The 23,714-nt window shown below is 30.3% G+C and overlaps 5 protein-coding genes across 6 annotated transcripts; 3 read left to right on the plus strand and 2 right to left on the minus strand.

The window, feature by feature from the left end:
- Window positions 1–1,350: 1,350 nt before the first annotated feature.
- LOC123299192 (LRR receptor-like serine/threonine-protein kinase IOS1) lies at window positions 1,351–5,880 on the plus strand. Its single transcript, XM_044881487.1, has 7 exons — window positions 1,351–1,725; window positions 1,791–1,960; window positions 2,098–3,629; window positions 4,217–4,372; window positions 4,435–4,535; window positions 4,595–4,703; window positions 5,531–5,880. Exons 1-7 carry the CDS (start codon window positions 1,523–1,525, stop codon window positions 5,792–5,794), a joined length of 2,535 nt encoding a protein of 844 aa, XP_044737422.1. The 5' UTR covers window positions 1,351–1,522; the 3' UTR covers window positions 5,795–5,880.
- A 330-nt stretch (window positions 5,881–6,210) lies between these two features.
- On the minus strand, window positions 6,211–7,855 carry LOC123299194 (S-adenosylmethionine mitochondrial carrier protein homolog). The gene is made up of 6 exons (XM_044881489.1): window positions 7,678–7,855; window positions 7,457–7,613; window positions 7,162–7,388; window positions 6,943–7,102; window positions 6,407–6,548; window positions 6,211–6,342 (listed from the first exon to the last, which is right to left on the minus strand). The coding sequence occupies exons 1-6, from the start codon at window positions 7,714–7,716 to the stop codon at window positions 6,234–6,236; spliced, it is 834 nt and encodes a 277-aa protein (XP_044737424.1). The 5' UTR covers window positions 7,717–7,855; the 3' UTR covers window positions 6,211–6,233.
- A 16-nt stretch (window positions 7,856–7,871) lies between these two features.
- Window positions 7,872–14,169, plus strand: LOC123299193 (protein RFT1 homolog). 2 transcript variants are annotated; one of them, XM_044881488.1, is made up of 10 exons: window positions 7,872–7,960; window positions 8,020–8,222; window positions 8,287–8,476; window positions 8,552–8,839; window positions 9,150–9,325; window positions 9,405–9,492; window positions 9,621–9,874; window positions 10,153–10,281; window positions 10,345–10,465; window positions 14,017–14,169. In XM_044881488.1, the coding sequence occupies exons 1-10, from the start codon at window positions 7,901–7,903 to the stop codon at window positions 14,167–14,169; spliced, it is 1,662 nt and encodes a 553-aa protein (XP_044737423.1). In that variant the 5' UTR covers window positions 7,872–7,900. The 2 variants fall into 2 exon arrangements, 1 of the variants encoding a protein (XP_044737423.1); XR_006535307.1 differs by lacking the exons at window positions 7,872–7,960; window positions 8,020–8,222; window positions 8,287–8,476; ... (4 more) ...; window positions 10,153–10,281; window positions 10,345–10,465 and adding an exon at window positions 11,477–13,472 and having other exon boundaries at window positions 14,017–14,109.
- Window positions 14,170–14,983: 814 nt separating this feature from the next.
- On the minus strand, window positions 14,984–15,718 carry LOC123298374 (coiled-coil domain-containing protein 115-like). The gene has a single exon (XM_044880362.1). It carries the CDS (start codon window positions 15,645–15,647, stop codon window positions 15,141–15,143), a length of 507 nt encoding a protein of 168 aa, XP_044736297.1. The 5' UTR covers window positions 15,648–15,718; the 3' UTR covers window positions 14,984–15,140.
- Window positions 15,719–17,739: 2,021 nt separating this feature from the next.
- LOC123298653 (oocyte zinc finger protein XlCOF19-like) lies at window positions 17,740–18,917 on the plus strand. Its single transcript, XM_044880746.1, has 2 exons — window positions 17,740–17,862; window positions 18,076–18,917. The coding sequence occupies exons 1-2, from the start codon at window positions 17,740–17,742 to the stop codon at window positions 18,913–18,915; spliced, it is 963 nt and encodes a 320-aa protein (XP_044736681.1). The 3' UTR covers window positions 18,916–18,917.
- Window positions 18,918–23,714: the final 4,797 nt, after the last annotated feature.

Genomic DNA, 23,714 nt, shown 5'->3' on the forward strand with positions numbered 1-23,714 from the left:
GACATAAACAAAATTATTTGGTCTACTGTATTCACAGAAGAAAAAACATCTATCGATTTGTATCCGTTCTCACTCTGTTTTAATGTGTTGAACAAAGGTAAGTATATAGATAATCATCAGATAGTAAGTACAGTCAACCAAATAAATATTCATAGTATGTATCAAATAAAAATTTTCACATTAAATAAAGGTCAATCGAATGCAAAAAAATCATTTGTCTATTTTAATTTATTTAGAATATTTATTAAGTAACTCTGATTATCCTAATCGACTTATGACAAATAATCTCTAAAAAATTAGAACTCAGGTGAAAGGTGGAAAATATTAAGGGAATATCTCCGACAAGCATTATACAAATGCTTGATTCCGAACAAAGGAACCTAATTTTCAACTTATCTATTGAGATTAATATTTTCTTGTAGTAAATATCTATCCGAAGAAATTTAGGACATGAAAACTCATTTTGCTAAAATTAAATGATACGAAAAAGCAAACTTAATATACACTTATAAAAAAAAATTGCACAAAATTCAATAAAAACACCTTCTTTAAGACCTATCATATTTTAAAATACATTTTAGAATTTTCAATTATTATTTAACTGTTTTATATATATAATTAAGATTGCTTTTAAACGAGTAACTAAATTAGCTTAAACACTAGATAGGATTAATACACAGAATATGTTTATAAACATTTGTAGCCTCTACTTCCGCAGAATCAACCATAGTTGAATTTAGTTAGCACGAATTGACCTGCTCAATTCTTTTAATAATTTGCATTATTGGTATTAAATTTGATAATTTCAATCGGAAATATTTCAATAATTCGAACGGTTTTGTTTTGAGAACAACCTTCTCATCTTCTCTGTGTACTGATTAAGACAGATTTGCCTCAATTGAGTTTTGCCTTTGCCACTTTTGTTGACCCTTAGTCTTACCAGGGGTGTACTTAACTTTTGGTCCAAGATCAGAGAGCAAAACAAAAATTTTTATTTTAGAGGAAGGCAAATCAGAAATTTTTGACATTAAAATTTCATTAATTTAAATAAGTACAGACCCAGGGGAAGGAAAGTTGTTTTGCTCTTGCCCCCTCTCGCTACGTCCATGAAAATAACTAACCTCTACCACTTTCAATGATTAATAAAATATATTTGATCAAATAAAATCAATAAAGTTATTTTTGTAAAGATATTTCAATTTATCAGCTATTATAAATTGAATCCTAAAAAAATCAATTAAATAACCTAAAAATTATAATTCCAAACTTTATGAGAACAGTGTGATATAACAATTATTTTGTTTAAATTATAGATTTATCTATCTACCACTATCTACAGTCAACCATAAATTCCAAGAAAAAAATGTAAAAAGTTTCATAAGGAATTTCCCCACGAACACTATATGTATATAATTTAATCTCATTTCAACCACCAAAAAAATTGTGGATACATTATTAGTTTTAACTTTCTTGATGCATCTCTGCACTCACAATATATATAGTGATAAATTTATATTAAACAATGTCTCTAGATAAGCATAATTTCATGGATAGAAACACTGAGCTTCGTAAATTAAAGCCGGCCTATATGGGTACTTTAGTAAATTTGTTATCAGATTGTAATTTGTTAACAAATGTTGAAAATTGGAAAACATTGTTAGAAGTAGTTCCCAAAGAATTAGACGTATTAGATTCCGCTAAACGATACACAACTGACGATATCAGGTATGATTAATATGCGTTTACGTTCAAATATTCTCAAATTATTAAATTCTAATAAGTAGAAATAGTCTTATAGAGAAACATAGCAAGCATTATAACAAAGAACCCGCAGAAGTATTTTTGCAAGAATGGAGTATTGCAGGAAAAAATCGTCCGAAACTGAGACATCTTCTCGATTCATTAGTTACAGCCAAATTATGGCGAGCTGCTGATTACGTAGCTGAAAAAATTTTGAACGGTATGTTTTAAATTTAGTATTTTATTCTAAATCTGAAAAATATCCCAAATGAAAAAAATCCGATTAATGAATAGAAAATCAATGCGAATGAATAGCAAATTTTCGACTTTTTTACTATGTATTTTTCATAATTCCAGAATCATTACCAAAGAGACCACTAATAGGACCAGATGCTAGAGTTCACTATCCACTCACATCAACTGATCGTGTAGAAATAGAGAATTATTTAAAAGAAAAGTCATATCCCAGTGGTTTGTCATCAAATTCTGAAAATCAAAATATTGATATTAATTTAAATGTTCAAAATCAAATTATTCACCAACCTGTAAAACATATATTGGAAAAACTATCAACGGTGTCATGTTCAGAAAATGCTAGTTCAGAAAATATATCGTCCCATAACACGAATAATGCAATTTCGAACAAAACGATCTCTACAAAAGTTCAGGGTGACACTACAAGTAATTCAACAGAATCAAATCAAACGGTTCAAACATCTATTTCAAATAGTGGTTTTTCATCGGTTGCTGCATCACTCCCACCACAACTTCCAGATCTTCTTAGATTATTAATTAATTCAGCCCAACAACCTATCCAGGATTTTAATCAAAATGTGGAATCAGTAAATTCTGCGAATAATGAATTATTAAACATACCGGAAATTTCACAACTACTATTAAATAATCAAAATTCAGAAATTTTACCACAAATTTCTGATCTATTGTCAAATAGTCAAAACTTATCAAGTCCAGAAATTATACCAATAATTTCAGCTTTATTATCAAATAGACAAGATTTATCAGGCCAAGAAATTAGACCATTGATTTCAAATCTGCTATCAAATAGTCAAAATTCATCAAGTCCAGAAATTATACCATTAATTTCAGCTTTATTATCAAATAGGCAAAATTTATCAGATCGAGAAAATAGACCATTGATTTCAAATCTGTTATCAAATAGCCAAAATTTATCAAACTCAATTAATATACCAATAATTTCAGAACTGCTATCAAATAGTCAAAATCTGCCAAATTCAGTAATTGGACCAGCAATTTCAGCTTTATTATCAAATAGGCAAGATTTATTAGATCCAGAAATTAGACCATTAATTTCAAATCTCTTGTCAAAGAGTCAAAATTTGACGAATTCAACTTTAAATCCAATATCAAATAATGAAAATTTTCCTATATTTGAAGAACTGTTATCAAATCAAAAAACTAAAAATTCATCAACCTCTCTTAGCCCATCAAACGCATCTTTCTCAAATCATTCGCAAAATGCAAATGTTTTAACGTTACCTCAACTAAAATTAAATACAAAATTACCCCATTTCGAGTATTCCAAAATAGAATTATATACGAATAATTTCAATGATGATACGTTTCTTCCCAATGATAACAATTCTGGCCGATATTTAGGATCAGGTGCTTTTGGATCTGTATACTTAGCTGTGGGACTTATGAATCAAAATGTTGCTGTTAAAAGAATTAAGCTTGATGGAGATATGCCCATCGATCTAATTGCAAAATCATTTAAAAATGAAGTGGAAATTTTATCGAAATATCAACATAAAAACTTAGTCTCCCTATTAGGATACTCTTGTGATGGACCCACTTATTGTTTAGTATACGAACATGTTTGTGGATCATCGCTTGCATCGAAATTATTGGTAAGTTGAATTTTATTTTAGAACTAATGTATAGGATGGGTCAAAATCTTTTACCGATTTAAAACGTTAATAGCTTTTACTCACCTGCACTCCCTTGACCACAGTTGAATTTAGGACGGAAATCAGAAAATATTCTTATTTATCATTAAAGTGGTTTGAATTTTAATGGTATTATCAACACTTTTTCGAACAAGAAAAGGTGCAGAAGATTAAGAATAAACGTTTGAAATGTATCATGCATGTTGTCCAACTTAAGTCTACTTAGAAGACCTCCACCAAATGTTGGCCCCAGAGTCTCCGAAAAATATTTAAATCCTCCCCTGTCTCAGTTTAGCTTTCCTCAGAATATCCAAAAGTAAAAATTAAGGGTGTTAATATAACTATATATTTGTTTCTTATTTTGTAAGTTCTGTTTTCCCTACAAAAATGTTCTCCTCCGTTCCTTTCGATTATTTGAAAATTTATCTGTAAATCTTCATATTCGATTGATTTTTAGCTGTTTTAATTAATTTATTAATATTCTCTTTTTGATTGAAAATAGTTGTTCACATTAACTTAAGAAGATTTCATTTATATTATGGTTTTAGAGCAACTCAAACATATTATCTTGGAAAGAAAGAATACAAATTGCATACGAAATTTCCGTTGGAATCTCGTATTTACACACAGCGTATACGTCACCTCTTATTCATCGTGATGTGAAATCAGAAAATATTTTATTAACCGAAGGCAATACACCAAAGGTAATACATCAATTTGTTTCGGAATTTTTTATTCATTAAAAGCGCTTGTCTTGTATTTTTAGCTATGCGATTTTGGTCTAATCAAATTAACACCAGATACAAAAACGAATTTTACCTCAAAAGTTTGTGGTACTTCAGCATATATGGCACCAGAAGCATTTCGGTAACATTGTTCGTAAATTGTTTTAGAAATGTTAAGACAGTAAATTAATTTTTTTTCAGAGGTGACATTTCAATTAAAATGGATACTTTTAGTTTTGGAGTTGTGCTTTTTGAATTATTAACATCGTTACCTTCGTTGGATGATAATCGAGAAGAAGGCGCAGATATGGTAAATGATATTTTTTGTTACGATACATTCATATTTATAATTAGACGGGGAGAAGTGATGTGCTTTGTGAATTTCCTCCCCCTGAAATTTGGACACGCCCACATCGAGTTAGCCTGTGTTCTCTTTGGAAATGCTCCTGTCAAATCTTTTTTACTATTACTATTTATGTAAGCGAGGTATGCCCTGATTTGGGGATATCTGATATCTATGTTTTATATTTTTATTACTAAACTGAACAATGCCATAAACTCGGGGGTTCTTTTAGTAATTTGAAAGAGATTCTCAAAGGGAATTCCCAAATTGGCTTAGTGGATTGAGAATGTGTATTCAGATTAAGTTAATGTCAAAAGAATACCTTTTAGTGGTACAACTTCCCGGTTCCCTTGAAATTTTTTTTGTTAATAGAGATGTTAAGAAAGTACCTTTTGGTAGTAGCCAACCAAACAGCAATACAACCCAACTCAACCCATCTCCCCAGCCCCACTTGGTGGAAAAAATATTTGAAAAAATAATAAGTCTTAATAAGTCTTAGGAAACTCTGAAAAAGTCTTAGAAACTTTAAAAAAGTATTAAGAACTCTGAATAACTCTGAATTAGACTAGTCCGAAAACGTTGAGAAATTCAAAGTTCCTAAGACTTTTTCAGAATTTCTTATTCTTTCTTCAAATATTTTTTCCACCAGGGCACTTACCATCCATTTATGTAAACTTTTCAAGTTTTCAAAAAATTAAAAGACAAACATTCCATTTCATTAAAAAGCAGCTAATGTGATAGAACTCTGCTGCTCACTTTAGTTTTCGAGTTTTTTTAAAATTTTATCTTTACAGGTTACGTATATTGATAGTAAATGTGAAAACGGCATAGGTGATTTACTTGATTTGCGTGCTGGGACTTGGTTGTATGACAATATTGATTATAGTACAAAAATATTCGAATTAGCAAACTTATGTATAGAAGAGAAAAAAAAACGACCGACAATGGTCGATGTACGCGATCAATTGAAAAACTGTGTTGACCACATAAACAGCACTGTAGAACAATTAATGGATAATTATAGAGCGGAATTAGGAAGAAGAACGGAAAATGTTTGAACGGTGTTATTCCAAATTAAAAACTTTATTTTTTTAAAACGTGTATTACATAATTATAATCTCTAAAAATCCTCGTTTTACAATAAAACAAATAATGTAATGTGATTGCTAAGCCTGAAAGCTATATTCATAGCCTCTGCTTTTGCCTACCATTAAGAGTCAACGAAATGGATGAAAAATATGACCAAATGACACCTCTATCTACGAATATAAGATTCAGCTGAATAAATTGAAAATACGACAAACATGGGCATACCGAGGGAAGGGAAGGTCAGTTGGCTTAGATCCGGCTTTTCTACTGATTTAGTTGGCTAAGTATGTGGTTATCCACATCGAGTTAGCCTGTGTTCTCTTTGGAAATGCTCCTGTCAAATCTTCTTTTTTACTATTGTAAGCGAGGTAAAGTTGTTATTTTTCTAGGAAACATTAAATAAATCTATTAGACAAGATATGGAGTCCAAAATTGTTTTGTTAAATCATAAGTCCCAAAAAATATTGCACCACCTAATGTAATCCATAATGTCCTTGGTATCCATCCAGAAAATAATCTGTAAAAATTAATTTAAAACTTCTAAATATTTTTCTTACTTTTCGAAAAAAAACAGTGCTTACCCCTTAAAGGAATCTTCCTGATAGACTCTTAACAACGTATTAGTAATACGTAATTCATGATCAGATACTAAATGTTTATCAGCTAACATAATTCGAGTTTTTGCCACATCTAATGGAGTTGTAACAAACGCTGATATTCCACCTTTTCGAAACAACAACAAAAACATAGTAACAATGAAATGAAATTTTGATGATAATAATCACCAAAATCAGAAAAAAGCTCAAATACTAATAGGATATAAGATTTTCCCATAAATAAAATATTTTCGATCAGAGGCGTTTAATCTTTTTTTTACAACTTTCACAGATGTGTAATGTTTTCTGACTAAGTGTTTATCTATTTTGTTTTTTGAAACAATGGGTTCAAATAAAAACCCATAGTGCTCTATTAATCCATGAAAAAAACATTATTTCTTTCATGAGACATAAGCGTGGTATCCAACAAAGCTTTTTTATATCACGTTGGTTTGAAGTCTTGTTTCTGAGTTTGATGTGTACTATCTATCGTTTATTATTACACTAATTAGTTCTATTACCAGCTAAGGCCCCACAAACGGCTACTTCCCAAGATAGCAGCTCATTGTTATTTTTTAAATTTGTTTGCCAAAAGTATTTAAAACCTTCCCACAATGGAAACTGAATTAAAGAAAATGGGATTTCTCGGATAACAGTCGAAAAGAAACCTCTGTAAATACCCTAAAAATATCATAAAGAAAAGAATTCTGAAACGTTCCGAGCTACGTTAATTTACGTACCTTAAAAATGCCTTCTCTGTATGCTTCGATTAATAGTTTAGAAGAACTCATTCGTCCTATGGAGGTTTGTTTACGTTGTTTAATAACTTCAACAGGTACACGAATCAAGCATGCAACAGTTTCCCCCATAGCCGCTCCAGCCATAAATACAAATGCATGATGTTCGACCGGAACAATTGGCATGAGAATTCGTTTAAAAGCATCGTATGTACAAAAGAATAACGCAGCTAAATAATATTCAGAAATCAAATGAGATAATAATTAAAAATAAAATGGAAAAACAACTTTATCTTACCGCTAGGTGCACTACCGATTGCTTGTGGCACAATGCCTCTGTAAACATTACGAAATCCCCCAGCTTTGAAAAAACCTTGAGCACTTTGTAGACGTGTTTTAATTGTATCAATGGGAAAAAGTGTGATATCTACAACAAGTCCAGCTGATCCACCTGCCTTAAGTTTTTAATCAAAAATTGATAATTATTCTGATTATTAACTGTTATTTTGTCAAACTTACAATAAGTGAGGTTAAATAATTCTCTCTCTCTTCTAACATTTTTCTAACGAAATTATACAATTCCTAAATAAATATATAACAAATACTTAGCACCCATTGTTATCTAGAAAATTTCAACAATGCTTGGAATTTTAAAATAATTTAAAATTATCTCAAAACATTATATTATTTTTTGCTTTAAAAAATTTGTTGAATTGGTATGAATATTTTTAGAACATAAATAATGGAGCGGAACATTTTAAAAAGTAGTTTGGAATATGCATCTTTTCGCATTATTTTTCAAGTAAGCGCTTAAATTTTTTCAAATTTAAGTTTATTTATTATTTTCAAATTTCAAATTAGATTCTATTCCGATGTGTTACATTTATTTTAAATGCTTGGATTTTACGTATTGTTGGAGCCGAAGTATTGGGTGTTATGAATGTTCGTTTATTATTGCTTGAATCAACGTTACTTTTTTTATGCAAAGAGCCATGTATTAAAGCTTGCCAAACGAATGCGAAACATCTACATTGGCCACAAGTTATTAATCAAATATGGCTAACGTAAGTTTTAACTGTTTTTAAACGATTTCCATTTTTTGATCATTATTTTTTATAACATTTTCAGAGTTCCAGCATGTACTGCTTTATCTATACCATTATTATACATCTGGCTTAATTGTTTAAGTGCTCCGAGACCTGAATTACTTCGGCAATATGAGCTAGGATGTTATTCGATTGTTCTATCTTGTATTATCGAACAAATAACTAATGTACCTTACATAATTGCAACTTCTTATTGCTTCGTTAAAACAAATGTAGGTTTTAACAAGATGTTACAGAATGGCTATTTCTAGGTCTAATCGAATTTAAAACACGTTTTTCTTTTATAGATTTGTTTCGATACTTTGTATACTTCAATTCGTACAATAATATTTGTAATTTTAACAGTACAAAATAAAAATGATGCACTTAAAGCATTTGCAATCGCTCAGATTTTAAGCTCAATATTTTTATGTGCATTATATTATGGATTTTTCTGGTGGTATATTCGAACAATAAATACCATATCAAAAGTCGATAAAAAATTGATACAAAATAAATCTAGTATATTTTCGAAAATGGATGATTTTCATTTTAAATCAATTATTGATTTTTTTCCTGGTTTAATGGAAAATAAGGTAAATGATATTTTAAAGCACAATAATTATATGATCTTATGGAAATTGGTTTGAAAAGGTTACGGTTAAGGGCTAAAGAAATGGGAGCACATAAAATTTAAAGAGCTACCCGCTAGAGACCTATAGTTGCAGCACCACTCTTATTTATATAGTTATAAAAATCGGTTATAAAAGTATAAATAAATTTGCTGATTTCTAATGGAGCGATTATTGGAATCACAATTTTAACGAATTATATCGGAAACATTTCTCCGTGAAATGTATATACTAGTTTTTGAAGCATTTTATTTACAAAACACAATTTTTTCAGAAATCAAAATTCAACAAAGATCTTATGATTTTATCGATAAGTTTTGGAAAACAATGCATAGTTAAACAAGTTCTAACTGAAGGAGAACGCTACGTAATGACTATTTCGCCGGTTTTAACATTTAGTGAACAAGCTACTTACGATGTTGTGAATAATTTAGGAAGTTTAGCTGCAAGGTATATTATTTGGTTATACAAATAATTAAAAAATAGAAATTATTTATTAAACATTATATTTTTTGGGAGGTAATTTTAGATTTTTATTTCGTCCAATTGAAGAAAGTGCATACTTTTATTTTACCCAAATGGTTCGTCGCGATACTTTAATCGCAAAACAAGATCAAGTATGTATTTTAAATTTAACGAACTTTTTTACATTTTCGTAAATTATTTTATTTGACGCAATAAAAAATATTAGTTAATAATTTTCCTGCTTTAAATAAAAGAATAAAAATTATTATTGTATTTATAGACAAAAATAAGAGAGACTTCCGAAGTTTTAAGTCAACTCTGTGCTGTGGTTTGCAGTATTGGAATAACAGTTCTTATATTTGGACAATCATACAGCCATTGTTTATTGAGTTTATATGGCGGTGAAACTTTGACTTCGACGAATTTACCAACAACCTTGCTACAATGCCATTGTATTGCAATAATATTATTGGCTATTAATGGAGTTACCGAGGGCTATGTGTTTGCAACCATGGATAATAAGCAATTAGATCGGTAAAATTGAAAATAAATATTTTTGTATCTTTTGATAGTTTGATAGATACATTGGATGATTAATTTTATGTTTCTAAACTCTATTTTTTGATAAGACAAAATTTATACAAGCGTGGATCAAAAATTTTTTTAGATAGGACAATATGGGTAGGCAATTTTATAGGTAATATCTCAGAAACTACTTGTTCAATCTTTCAGGAAACTCGATTTCAAAGAGTATACTTTAAAAAATATCATTTGGAAAATGGAACTTACTTTGACTCTCACTTTTTTTTTAGGTACAACTATTTAATGGTAATATTTTCAATATCATTTTTATTATTTTCTTACATTTTAACATACATTATGGGTCCTGTTGGTTTCATAATGGCTAATTGTATCAACATGAGTGCCCGTATTGCTCATAGGTAAAATTCAACTTATTATAAATTTTCCCGAATTAAGTATTTTTTATCGTACTTTTATTTCAGTTGTTATTTCATTTCTAATCAATATCGGGACACATCGTTTCGTCCATTAAATGGTTTAGTTCCTAAGAAATCCTTCTTTGTCATTCTTATTACAAGTGGAGTTCTAGTCAAATTATCTGAGGTAAGTGCAATACTTCGAAAGTTAAGATCGTTTGAATTCTCGAGCGCGTTTTAGTTTTCGGAGGTAGTAACTGTCGAAATATGTTTTACAGACTATACCTTTTATATATACTAGCTCAATTCAAAGAAAGGGTGCAAAAACTATTCTATGTATTCAGACAAACTCATCTCTGGCCAAACTGTGAAATTAAGTTAACTTTGTCAGCGTGAAAATAAGCGCAATATTAATATGTATTCAGAATTGAAAGAGAATTCGGTCTTTAAATAGAATTTCAATCATCTTTTATAAAAAAGCAGTATTCGATTTATAAATCGATTTGAGGTGTTTCGATTCCAAAACGAAAGTGTTACCAAAAATTTGAAATTTTGTGTGTCGATTCTCCATATGGTATTGCGATAAATTGGTTATTAAAAACAGCCCTTTTTACATGGTGGTACATGAAGAAGTCGTAATAAATGTAGGTTTTTTAATCAATAAGTGCTTTTAAAAATGTTTTACCATTTACATAAAAAACTTTTAGCAATATTCCTCAAGTTTTAAGCTTTAAAATCATACCAAAATTAAAAACTGTACATAAAAATGAAAAACTTTTTTTGGTAAAAACGCTGACTTTGATAGTTAATTTACCCTAAACCGTACAGCGAATCGAGGTATACCCGAATCGATATGAATTTGATAAATAAAATTACAAATTTTTTGGATCATTTTCATTTTTTCGGTAAAACATATAATATAACATCCTTCGATTAAATCAAAATATTAGTATAGGTAATTAATTTCAACAGATTTAATCCATATAATAATTGCATAGATTCATATTAAACAAAAGTTTGAACAATAAATTTTAGTAACTTAAAACACAATAAGTAAAATAAATACTTAAATAATTAATTAAATAACGAAAAAATTAAAAAAGAAATTTTAAAATATATAAAATCAATTTTAAATTACGTTCCAAATAAATGTGTACATGCGCTATGCGCATAATAAATATGTCATATGTCAAAAAAATGATGGTACTGAATAAAGAAACTTTAGTTGATTTACAAGAAAAATATGAAAAAGTACGAAAATTACTTGATGAAGACAGTAAAAATGATCCAGAAAATGAACCATATTTATCGAAATATGCGGCACGCCAAATATTAACATCCATGAAAAGTAATTTAACAAAATTACTCGATGACACTGTACGCAATACGTTGGATTATCATCATTTAACCGGTTTATTAAGTATTGTATGGTTAAATTTGGGTATAATATCGGTTGAAACTGAAGAATTATCAACTGGTGAGGAACAACTTATGAATTGTTTACGATGCTTAGAGGAACATGAATGTCATCCAGATTTTATTCTGGTCGCTTTATGTGCTCTCAATCAATTGGGTATATTGTGGTCAGAACGTGAAAATTCGCTGAAATCAAAAGAGTATTTAGATCGGGCCGAAAAACTGTATCTTGATTTCAAGAAATCCAAACAAAATCCAGTCGATATGTCAGATTTGTTTAATGTCTCGAAAGATAATATTCACGTGGATACAGGCTTAATTTTGGAGAAAACGTATACGCTAACTTTATACTATTTGGCTCAAATATGTAGTGCACTGAAAGAGGAAATAAAATCCTCAGTTTATTATCATATAACTTTGAAACGACAACTTGAGAGTAAAGACTATGAACCAATCGAATGGGCTTTAAATTCAGCAACATTGTCCCAATTTTTTATGAAAAAACATGGCTTCAAACAAGCGAGACATCATTTAGCAGCTGCATCGTATATTTTAGATAAATATGAGGCTGATTTACAACAGACTGAAGAGACTGAGGAAGTTATGAATGCGAAAAAAGAACGTTTGCGCCACCGTGGTGCTGATGTAGCACGATGTTGGGCTAAATATGGTTTGCTTTTATTGAATGTTTCTCGAGATCGTTTAATGGAAAGCGATGAAATCGAGTCAAACGATATATGTACACTATCATCAGATTTAGCTGAATTACAGTTAAATTCCGAAATTAAAACAGATATTTCTCAAATGTTTTTCCCACTAGAGCTATCAGCCTACGAAGAACAAGTCACGGATAAATTTGTCTTAACATTTGAAGATGCTAAACCAGTATTTTTGAACGTACAATCTTGGTTGAATAAAGCGAAAGAATATTACACATTAGAGGACCATGCTTCTGACCACGTTTCCGTGGTACAAGATATTAGTCAAGCATATAAGGCACTAATATTTTTCGAAGATGACGAAGAACGCCAATGTAAGATGTTAAAACGGCGAATCGATAACTTGGAACCAGTTGTTAAGGAATTAAATCCTACTTACTATATGTTGGTATGTCGACAAATGTGGTACGAGTTAGCCGAAATTTATGGTGATATGTTAGATATTAAATTCGATAAACTACAAAATTCTCAAAGTGTTCCCACAGCGCATATGTTAAAAAAGATTTACATTCTTGCAGAAAAAAGTATTGAGAATTTTAATCACTTTTTAAATTCGTTAAAGGAAATTTCAACAAATTCGTTACCGAAAAATGTTCCAGAAGATTTAGTACGACCAATGTTAGTTGCATACTTTCATATTGGACGAATATATGGTAAAATGATTACGGCGGATAAACGACAGCAATTAATTAATACGGAGAAAAGCTATGAAGCTTATGAAAACTTGGTGAATTATTGTGATCGCGATGAAGAAGCGGCAAAAATGATGAATGCTGAATTGGGTGTTTGTAGATCGATGGTACAATTATTACCGTTTAAAATTGAGAAATTACGCCGACAAATTGGATCAACTGAAATTGTGACGGAATAATTTTTTTTTATCGGCTATCAACTTGAATTTGTTTTTTTTTTTGTATAAAGTTGTAAATGTTAATTTTTCGTTAATAATGTAAACTTATTTTTTGCTTTATTTTTTTAAACGTTTACTTTTTTTCTATTTCGAATATATTTACACGCCTTCGTAAACAAATGCAACCAGCAAAAAGTGTTTTATGGCAAGTATGTTTATTGGTAATTTATTTTGAATGTAAAAAATACTTATTTAATCGAATCTAACAAGAAAATTTTTCCTACACAAAAAACTTTAAAACGCAAAATATGACGTTTAAAATTTCTAATTAAAAAAAGATAGATTCTTTATAAGTGATGCGATTATTGAGTATCGCCCTAGAAATTATATATAAAACTGTTTTGCAAATTTTGTTGTACTCTCAAGTATACTTTTACATGTTTATGGGTAATATGGCAAATTCGATATCAGTTATAATTCCAGTTCCTGTCATATCGGTGGGACTAAATTCCTCCTTTGTCTAACTATATATTTTTTTTTGTTGCATCTATATTTGACCTTTGCTTGGTAAAATTTACATTCCTTGTCTTATATTTTATTTAAAAGGGATAAACCAGCATTGGAAAAATTAGACCTGTTTTGTCTCCTCGTCTTAATAAAATCATATATATAGTCTTCCTCTTGTACTCAAAAAATTAAATTTATTAGAAAATTGTTTTACATGATTATGTATTATTTTTTTGTTTGTTTCAGATATACGTATATCCTGCTTCAATGATCATTCACATTGCATTTGGAGCAGTTTTATTTGCTATCTGTTTAGTTTGTTGGATGTATGAGAATCAATCACTATTAAAACTTGGAATTGAGAGATATCGAAAGAGATCAATTGTTAAAATTGATTAATAATCGTTTTCTTTTTAAATATATCAATTTTATTTGTTATAAAATTTTTGTTTTTCTTTAAATGTCCCTACTGTGATCGCACTCAGCTTAACTAAGCGATTAATAATGTTATCATAACTAATAGATTCTCAGCGAAAGCCTTTAATAATAGGGTATTCCACTATTTTTGAAAAAGTATTTCAAAATGTTGATTTTGCTAATAAAAACCCACCAAAAATTTATTTCGGAAAAATACACACGTTTTCTTGCCAAAAGCTTAAATTAAATTTTAAACCTTTTTTAAACTGTCAAAAACGCGGGCATATAATTTGATGACGTAATATGGGCATCGCTATACGAAATAACACAAATAATTTTGACAGATATATTCATAGACATCTGATTATAATATAAATACTTATCTTTGTATATATTGTACCCAACTGTCTACACTAAACTAACTGATGGTCTATGACTCATACCGCTATGACATCACAACAGGGCTTATCCGCGTTAAAAAAATTAACAACCACAAAAAGATAAAAATGCACTGAATTAGGCTGATAACCCCTTTAGAAAAAATCCCAAATTTCCTGTCTTATTAGTCATTAAGCTATGCTCCCTTCAAGTTCGAATTCTTAAAATACAAATAAGGAATAGATACGTTTTTCATTGAACACCCTTTAATTAAATGAAATTGGTTGTAAAATGCGATTCTGCATTCCGACCCTTTTGTTTCGTCCTGTGTATTAAGATTACAATAAAGTTGACCTCATAATTTTTAAAATATTTATTACATAATAACAAATTATAAATATTTATATCATAAATAGCTTCAAAATATTTACAACACTATTTTTTTATTTTCCATTCGGTACTTTAAGGACATGACAAATATCTTAACAGCCAAACCAGAATGTCTGCGACATCAATGCCTCGAACTAAGGTAAATGATCTAAAGGATTATGGGTTCATGATAATTAGGACTCAAGTTATGCTTCAGTGTTAACGCTATCCTTAACATTCAATAAAAAGAGTAATTTATCACTTATATCATCAATTTTCGACTGAATATTTGCACAATTTTTCACATGATGACTCGCATGTTGGAATTTAGACTGAGCATGTTTTAAATCTTGTGGTACAAGTACTCCAAACCATTTAACTGGATTTACAATGTCAACATCTTCATTATCACCTTCACCGCCGTTATTTGTTGTATTATTTTTTATTTCAAGATCAAATTTATCGTCTAAACTATTTTCTACTTCATTTTCTGTAATTTTAACCATTGCTTTAAAATCTGGACTATCTTCATTAGGTAATTGGAGTGATGAAACATTTCGATGACCCATGATGTATCTTGCTTTTACTAAATGATAATTACCATCTTTTATGGATTGTTCTAAACTGACATTTTCTTGGATGTTTTGTTCAAGTAAAGTTAAATAATCTAAGGCCAAATTATCAATTGTGTTATTTATTTCTTCCAAAGACATTTTAATGTTTATTTTACAGCTACTTGTCAAATTTTGATTTTCTGTTTGTCAAGGTTTCTTTTGACATTAAAGACAGTTGAATGGTTGATCACATGTTATGTTTTTTTTTTTTTTTTTTTTAAATAGAAAAGGACAAGTTATTTATAATTTGTCTTTACTTATTAATAATACCATAGATTTCAATAGAAGAAATAGACATCAATAAAAGAAAGAAATTCAGAGTGACAAGCAATCAAGAAAAGGACCCCACACTAATTTTATGGGAATTGGGGGCTTGATCATTTGCTAATCTAGATTTTGTAGAGCTGATAATTGATATGAATGTTCAGAATACTATTATAAATGAATTGTGAATTTACAAGTCCCCATCAATCCCCCTTGTGCAAAAAATTTCATTGAGGGAGGAAGATTGCAAAAATAGACTTTTCCCGTTTTTCAGCAAAACGATGAGTTTCACAGCAAAAATAGTTCAGACAAAAATTATAGATAACCGATTCTCTACCAAAAGTGTCTCTACACCTTTTTTTCATAAGTATTGCCATTTTCGTGATATATATAGCGGTTCAAAGAATTGAACAAATTATTTTTGTCGGAATACATTTTTGAACCATTATACGAGTAAAAATATGAGGACTTGATTTTGATGAACCAGCTTCTTCTTCTTGGTGCTGTCTTTTCACAGCATCAATGCTACTCTTTCGAGTATAATTTTTCGACACGGCACATGAATTTTTACAGATGTCTAGTCTTTCAGGTAGTCCGAAAATTCACCACCTCTTTCAATACTTTCGACTAACAGTATTTTGTGGAGTATGAGACCTTTGAAACGAGGCAGGTATACGAGCATCACCACGCTGACAATTGAATGGAAGACAGATGTTACTCAGGCCATGCTACTAAATAAAAATAGGGACCGAGTTCTTGACGTTGATTTATATTCTAAACATTTTTAAATTTGTATGTATAAGATATAGGGACTCATATTTTTACTCGTATAACGGTTCAACCAATAAAATAATTTTTTCAATTCTTTGAAACTTTGGGAATTTTTTCCCTAAGTTGGTAGCCCTGATATAAAGATATCTTTTCATGATGACGCTTGAAAATGAGTTTTAGCGTCAAATTAGGTCATGCGGTCAGTTTAGGCCGTGCTGCCATCTGGGTGAAAAAGAAGCAGCGTCAAGTCGTAAAAAGCTAAATAATGTTTGGCTTTTTACGATTTGACACTGCTAAAGAATTTATTTTTTTCATCCAGAACGATTTAAACTAACTTTTTATCATAGAAAAGTATATCCTATTTTTATTATCAGGATTAATTTTGAGAGTATTTAATAAATAAATTTAAATTATATATTTTTTAATGTTTTAATAAAACGAGAATAAAGATTTAATTTAAAAAAATAAAAAATGTATTTTCATTTGATTGCCATTTCCAAAGTATTTTTTTTGAACAATTGATAATAATATTCACCACCTATTGGGTTCTGACATATGGGCGGCGCTAAAAAAACATGGCTGACATAAAGTGACAAATTTTAAAAATAACATAGCAATACATACTCTTTGTGCAATTTTTCAAGAAGAGAATGATTAATATTAATGAAAGATTTTTTGCTCGGACCAATCTACAACACACGCAGAATTCGCAGCCAATCAAAAGCAGACATATTGCTTGAGGCAATCTAAAACCATGGATATAGAAATATTAAAATCTAAAACACACGAAATATTATCGTTCTATTTCAATTTCCCGCAAATGAGAGCCGCAGCCAATCAAAAGTAGGCACATTGCTTTCCCCCCTGAGTGATACACCTCCCTCGTCTAAAGTAGGACTTTATACTACATCCCTACTATAATTACTAGATCCGTGATATGAATCGAGCTATTTATTATTATATGTCTATGATTCAAATGTTATCTTGAACATTGATAGACTGTCATAATTTAAGTGCATCGAATAATAAAATGGAAAATAATTTATTCAATGATATAAATAATCGTCTTTTAATCGATGAAGAAAACATTCAATTAAAAAAAGAATTCCATACTGAACTTATTATTAAAAACGAAATATTTGATGAAAGTGATTCAATGGAACATGATTCAATTAAAGAAGAATATGATTCAATGGAGGACCATGAAGCAATTAAGAAGAGGGAAATATTAGAAGAAAATGTTACAACAAAACATGAACGGATTGATTTAAATCAAGAGGTTTCATTGGAAAAATATAAAACAATAAAACTTGAACATGAATTAAATACAGAAATTATTATAAAAGATGAATTATTTGATGGAAATGATTCAATGGAACATGAATCAATTCAAAATGAAATCAAGAATATTTCATGTGACTTTTGTGATAAAAAGTTTGCTCATCCAAGCACTTTAATTATACATAAACGAACTCATACTGGAGAAAAACCGTTTTCCTGTGAAATTTGTGATAAATCATTTACTGTTCGATCTAATTTAGTTCAACATAAACGGACACATACTGGAGAAAAACCGTTTTCCTGTGCAATTTGTGGTAAATCATTTACTCTTCGAGCTAATTTAGAAAAGCATAATCGGGCTCATACTGGAGAAAAACCTTTTTCATGTGAAATTTGTAACAAATCATTTACTCATCAAAACGGTTTAGACTATCACAAACGGACACATACTGGAGAAAAACCTTTTTCCTGTGAAATTTGTGACAAATCATTTAATCATAAAAGCGGCTTAGACAATCATAAACGAACACATACTGGAGAAAAACCTTTTTCCTGTGAAATTTGTGACAAATCATTTAATCATAAAAGCGGCTTAGACTATCACAAACGGACACATACTGGAGAAAAACCTTTTTCCTGTGTAATTTGTGACAAATCCTTTAATCTTCGATCTAATTTAGTTCAACATAAACGGACACATACTGGGGAAAAACCTTTTTCCTGCGAAATTTGTAATAAATCTTTTACTGTTCGAGGTAATTTAGAAACACATTATCGGACTCATACTGGGGAAAAACCTTTTTCCTGTGAAATTTGTGACAAATCATTTAATCATAAAAGCGGCTTAGACAATCACAAACGGGCACATACTGGAGAAAAATCTTTATCCTGTGTAATTTGTGACAAATCATTCCCTCATCAAAGCGGTTTAGAAAATCACAAACGGGCTCATACTGGAGAAAAACCTTTTTCCTGTGAAATTTGTGATAAATCATTTAATCTTCGATCTAATTTAGTTCGACATAAACGGACTCATACCAGAAAAATTTAATTTCAAACATTTATTTTTGTTTTTTTCAAATTGCTTTTAAATGAAAATGTTGGGATATGGTGTAGAAATTTGAATTAAAACAAATTAATTAAGTTCCCTTAAAAATGAATTATCTAATTTTAATTTAAGTCAACATAAGAGATCAACGCTTACAAAGTTTCCTCAAAAGAATTAATTTATAATCTAATATTAAGGATTATGAACCATTCGTAAAAAAAAACGGTATAAGTGATAAGCGGCATTATTTTTACAATTTTAATCCTGTATATTTTAAAACTGTTAGAAATAATAAACTCAACCCTCATTCGCTCACTTGCTCGCTCTTCTCAGTGTGCGCAGTGTATTTGTGTGCACTGTTGTGTAAACTTTGGAAAGCACCCTTATACAATAAGTGTGTGTGGCATGTGTGTGGAATGACAACCTAAGATGGAGGATAAAGAGTGTTGTTAGTTTCTTAGTCATGAGATGACATATTATTTTCTTATACAATTTATTATTAATTAATCAAATGTTCTGTTCAATTTGAGAATACAAAGTTATGTTATAATTTATATAATTACATGTCTTCATTAAATACAATATTAAATAAAGAACTTGCGTCTTTATTTCACCAAAATTCTAAATACCATATTAAAAACTTTAAGCCTGCGCCTGCTCATGAATAAATATAATTCATGATTGTACAAGATATAAAGGTATCTTTTCATGATGACGCTTGAAGCTGAGTTTAAGCGTTAAATTAGGTCACGCGGTCAGTTTAGGCCGTGCTGCCATCTAGATGAAAAAAAAAAACTTCAGCAGCGTCAAGTCGTAAAAAGCTAAATAATATTTTAGTGGAGTGTCGTTAGATTTATACCTAGGAAGCCAAGTAAAATCGATGAATAGGTAAAAATTTTGCGGAATATTATTTTTTGTACTCTATGTAACAAAGTTTACCCAAAAAAATTCGTTGCTTTTTTAAATTTATTTATTTATAAACAATTGCAATTTATTTATAAGTAAATTAGCTATTTTGGTTTAAATAATTTTTAATTTATGATTCTAAATTGAAAATATGTATTAATAGATATTCTAGTACACATACCTATACGGTAAGAGGTATACAAAATAGTTGAACAAGCAAGGGACAGGTAAAAATAAGTGGAGGGGGAATTCTTTTCAACGCCGAGCTTAGATGAAACATTGCCGAGATGCAAAGAACATATTTTATTTTTACATACATTCACAGGTTGTGATACGACGTCAGATTTTTATAAAAGAGGTAAAATCAAATTCGCAAAAATGTTTGAAGAACGAGAAGATTTAAATATCGCTGCAAAAGTATTAAAAAATGTAAATGAAGATGAAAATAAAATAATTGACGCTGGCTTAAAGTGCATCTTAGCTCTGTACTCTGCACCAAAAAGTATCAAAGATTTAAATGAATTTCGATACCATTCATTTATTAAAACGACTGTTAAAAATAGTTACGTGCAATTGGTAACTTTAACTCCAACTGTAGATTCTGCTTCTGAACACATTAAGCGAGTTTATTTACAAGTACAAATGTGGTTAGGCAATGATATTTCTCCTGAAAAATGGGGATGGCAATTTGATGCAGGCATCATGAAGCCTTTAATTATGAATAAACCACCAGGTCCTGAAAATTTGCTGCGAATTCGTTTTTGTACTTGTAAATCAGGATGTGGATCTGCTTGTGGGTGTAGAAAAAGTGAGCTCAATTGCTCAGTTGCATGTATAAACTGCAATGGTAATAGCTGTACAAACCCTTCTCCTGTAGTACAAATTGACGAGGTTGATGAAGATGTAAATTGTAATTAATATATCTTAAATTAAATTAATTTAGTGTTAATACTTTGTATATTTTTGGAAAAAATAAATAAAAAATTTTTACTAACATTTGTTCTACATAATTTTAAATAAAAATTCAATGCCTTCAAAACTTGTGACAGATAAGACTATCGCTGCCTCTTCGTTACTCTTTTGTTTGTCGCATGCTGCGGTGGAACGGACAGCGCGCAACCGAACGTTGCATCTATATTTTTTAATAAATTAACTTATTTCGATGAAAGCAACAGAATTCGCTACCCATTTAAATTTGCCCGCAATTGAGAGTGCGAATAGCCGCAGCCAATCAAAAGCAGGCATATTGCTTGAGGCAATCTAAAACCATGGATATAGAAATATTAAAATCTAAAACACACGAAATATTATCGTTCTATTTGAATTTCCCGCAAATGAGAGCCGCAGCCAATCAAAAGTAGGCACATTGCTTCCCCCCCCTGAGTGATACACCTCCCTCGTCTAAAGTAGGACTTTATACTACATCCCTACTATAATTACTAGATCTGTGATATGAATCGAGCTATTTATTATTATATGTCTATGATTCAAATGTTATCTTGAACATTGATAGACTGTCATAATTTGAGTGCATCGAATAAAAAAATGGAAAATAATTTATTTAATGATATAAATAATCGTCTTTTAATCGATGAAGAAAACATTCAATTAAAAAAAGAAATCCATACAGAACTTATTATTAAAAACGAAATATTTGATGAAAGTGATTCAATGGAACATGATTCAATTAAAGAAGAATATGATTCAATGGAGGACCATGAAGCAATTAAGAAGAGGGAAATATTAGAAGAAAATGTTACAACAAAACATGAATGATTGATTTAAATGAAAAGTTTTCTTTGGAAAAATATAAAACAATAAAACTTGAACATGAATTAAATACAGAAATTATTATAAAAGATGAATTATTTGATGGAAATGATTCAATGGAACATGAATCAATTCAAAATGAAATCAAGAATATTTCATGTGACGTTTGTGATAAAAAGTTTGCTAATCAAAGCACTTTAATTGTCCATAAAAGAACTCATACTGGAAAAAAAGCTTTTTCTTGTGAACTTTGTGATAAATCATTTGCTCGGAAAAACGGTTTAGACTACCATAAACGGACTCATTCTGGAGAAAATCTTTTTCCCTGTGAAATTTGTGATAAATCATTTACGCTACGATCGAATTTAGTTCGACATAAACGAACTAATACTGGAGAAAAACCATTTTTCTGTGAAATTTGTGATAAATCATTTACTCAGCGATCTATATTAGAAACACATAAACGGACTCATACTGGAGAAAAACCATTTTCATGTGAAATTTGTAATAAATCATTTACTCTTCGATCGAATTTCGAAATACATAAACGGACTCATACTGGAGAAAAACCTTTTTCGTGTGCAATTTGTGATAAATCATTTACTCGGCGATCTATATTAGAAACACATAAACGGACTCATACTGGAGAAAAACCATTTTCATGTGAAATTTGTAATAAATCATTTACTCATCAAAACGGTTTAGACTATCATAAACGGGCACATACTGGAGAAAAACTTTTTTTCTGTGAACTTTGTGATAAATCATTTGCTCGGAAAAACGGTTTAGACTACCATAAACGGACTCATACTGGAGAAAATCTTTTTCCCTGTGAAATTTGTGATAAATCATTTACTCGGCGATCTATATTAGAAACACATAAACGGACTCATACTGGAGAAAAACCATTTTCCTGTGAAATTTGTGATAAATCATTTACTCAGCGATCTATATTAGAAACACATAAACGGACTCATACTGGACAAAAACCATTTTCCTGTGAAGTTTGTGAAAAAAAATTTACTCAGAATAGCATTTTAATTCACCATAAACGAACTCATACCAGAAAAATTTAGTAAAGCACTAAAAGTGAACTATTTAAGAAAAAAAAAATGGTGGGAATTATGTATTATTTGAATTATTTCTATTCAGTTTATCATTTTTTTTTCTTGTAATAAATAAAATGACGTTTTTTTAAATAAAATAATAATTTATTGTAATATTTGAAACAAAATAGCATTTTCATTTTATTATTAACACATTTAAAATTATTATTTACTAGTTTGGTGTAAGTTAATAATAATTACAAATAAACACGACCTAAAGGTGATCAACACGATTTACAGGAACTAAACACTAAAATAAACGCATTACATATCATAGGTTAGGTTAGGTTAGAGTGGCTGTCCTGGGGTGGAACACACTACTCCATGAACCATTTGAAGCTGTTTAAGAACAGCAGGAGGGCCTTGACGTCGACTGACTTTAGGTCGGAGAGGTCGTCAAAGAGAGGCTGGCTCAAGTAAGTCCATCTCCTCATGACAAGAGCTGGGCAGTGACAGAGAAGATGAGACATTGTCTCCTCCTCGTCATCACGGTGACAGTTCCTGCAGTAGTCGTGATACACTGCCAGGCCTAAGCGTTCAGCATGCTTGCCAGTGTCCTGAGATAGCCGCAACAACTTTGCGAACAGAGGCCCTTGGAAGTGATATGAGAACTTCGGAACGCCTGCGATTGTACTCAGACCATATCTGTCTTGTAGTACCACAAGTACGTTCTTCCCTCCATCTAAGATTGGCCTTTATCAGAATATCCTCTGTCAGGAGTAACTTGCAGTTCGCAAATGGAATTCCCGGGTATTCATTGATGCTTGTGTCCGGCAGCATCGTGCCATTTCTGGCAAGCTCGTCGGCTTCGCAATTTCCTGGAATATCCCTGTGTCCCGGTACCCATACCAGGTCTACATTCATTCGTTCCGCCAGCTCATTTAAGGACATACGTCAGTCCTGTGCTACCTTTGACGTTAGATAGATTGAGCTGAAGGATTTTAGAGCCGCTTGGCTGTCGGTGAAGATTGTAATGTCCCTGCACCTAAGGGTGTTCAGTCTTAGACATTCACAAACTTC

Source organism: Chrysoperla carnea, chromosome 4, assembly GCF_905475395.1.
Source record: "Chrysoperla carnea chromosome 4, inChrCarn1.1, whole genome shotgun sequence".
Classification (NCBI taxonomy): Eukaryota; Metazoa; Arthropoda; class Insecta; order Neuroptera; family Chrysopidae; genus Chrysoperla; species Chrysoperla carnea.

Bases quoted from the DNA above. Each gene is read 5' to 3' on its own strand.
- LOC123299192 (XM_044881487.1), top strand. From the start codon at position 1,523: ATGTCTCTAGATAAGCATAATTTCATGGATAGAAACACTGAGCTTCGT. The intron at 1,726-1,790 runs GTATGATTAATA...AAGTAGAAATAG, and splicing joins TACACAACTGACGATATCAG to TCTTATAGAGAAACATAGCA. The intron at 4,373-4,434 runs GTAATACATCAA...TTGTATTTTTAG, and splicing joins CCGAAGGCAATACACCAAAG to CTATGCGATTTTGGTCTAAT.
- LOC123299194 (XM_044881489.1), bottom strand. From the start codon at position 7,716: ATGTTAGAAGAGAGAGAGAATTATTTAACCTCACTTATT. The intron at 7,389-7,456 runs GTAAGATAAAGT...AATATTATTTAG, and splicing joins AATCGGTAGTGCACCTAGCG to CTGCGTTATTCTTTTGTACA. The intron at 6,343-6,406 runs GTAAGCACTGTT...TAATTTTTACAG, and splicing joins CAGGAAGATTCCTTTAAGGG to ATTATTTTCTGGATGGATAC.
- LOC123299193 (XM_044881488.1), top strand. From the start codon at position 7,901: ATGGAGCGGAACATTTTAAAAAGTAGTTTGGAATATGCATCTTTTCGC. The intron at 7,961-8,019 runs GTAAGCGCTTAA...ATTTCAAATTAG, and splicing joins CTTTTCGCATTATTTTTCAA to ATTCTATTCCGATGTGTTAC. The intron at 9,875-10,152 runs GTAAAATTGAAA...CTTTTTTTTTAG, and splicing joins GATAATAAGCAATTAGATCG to GTACAACTATTTAATGGTAA.
- LOC123298374 (XM_044880362.1), bottom strand. From the start codon at position 15,647: ATGTCTTTGGAAGAAATAAATAACACAATTGATAATTTGGCCTTAGAT.
- LOC123298653 (XM_044880746.1), top strand. From the start codon at position 17,740: ATGGAACATGATTCAATTAAAGAAGAATATGATTCAATGGAGGACCAT. The intron at 17,863-18,075 runs GTTTCATTGGAA...GGAGAAAAACCG, and splicing joins GGATTGATTTAAATCAAGAG to TTTTCCTGTGAAATTTGTGA.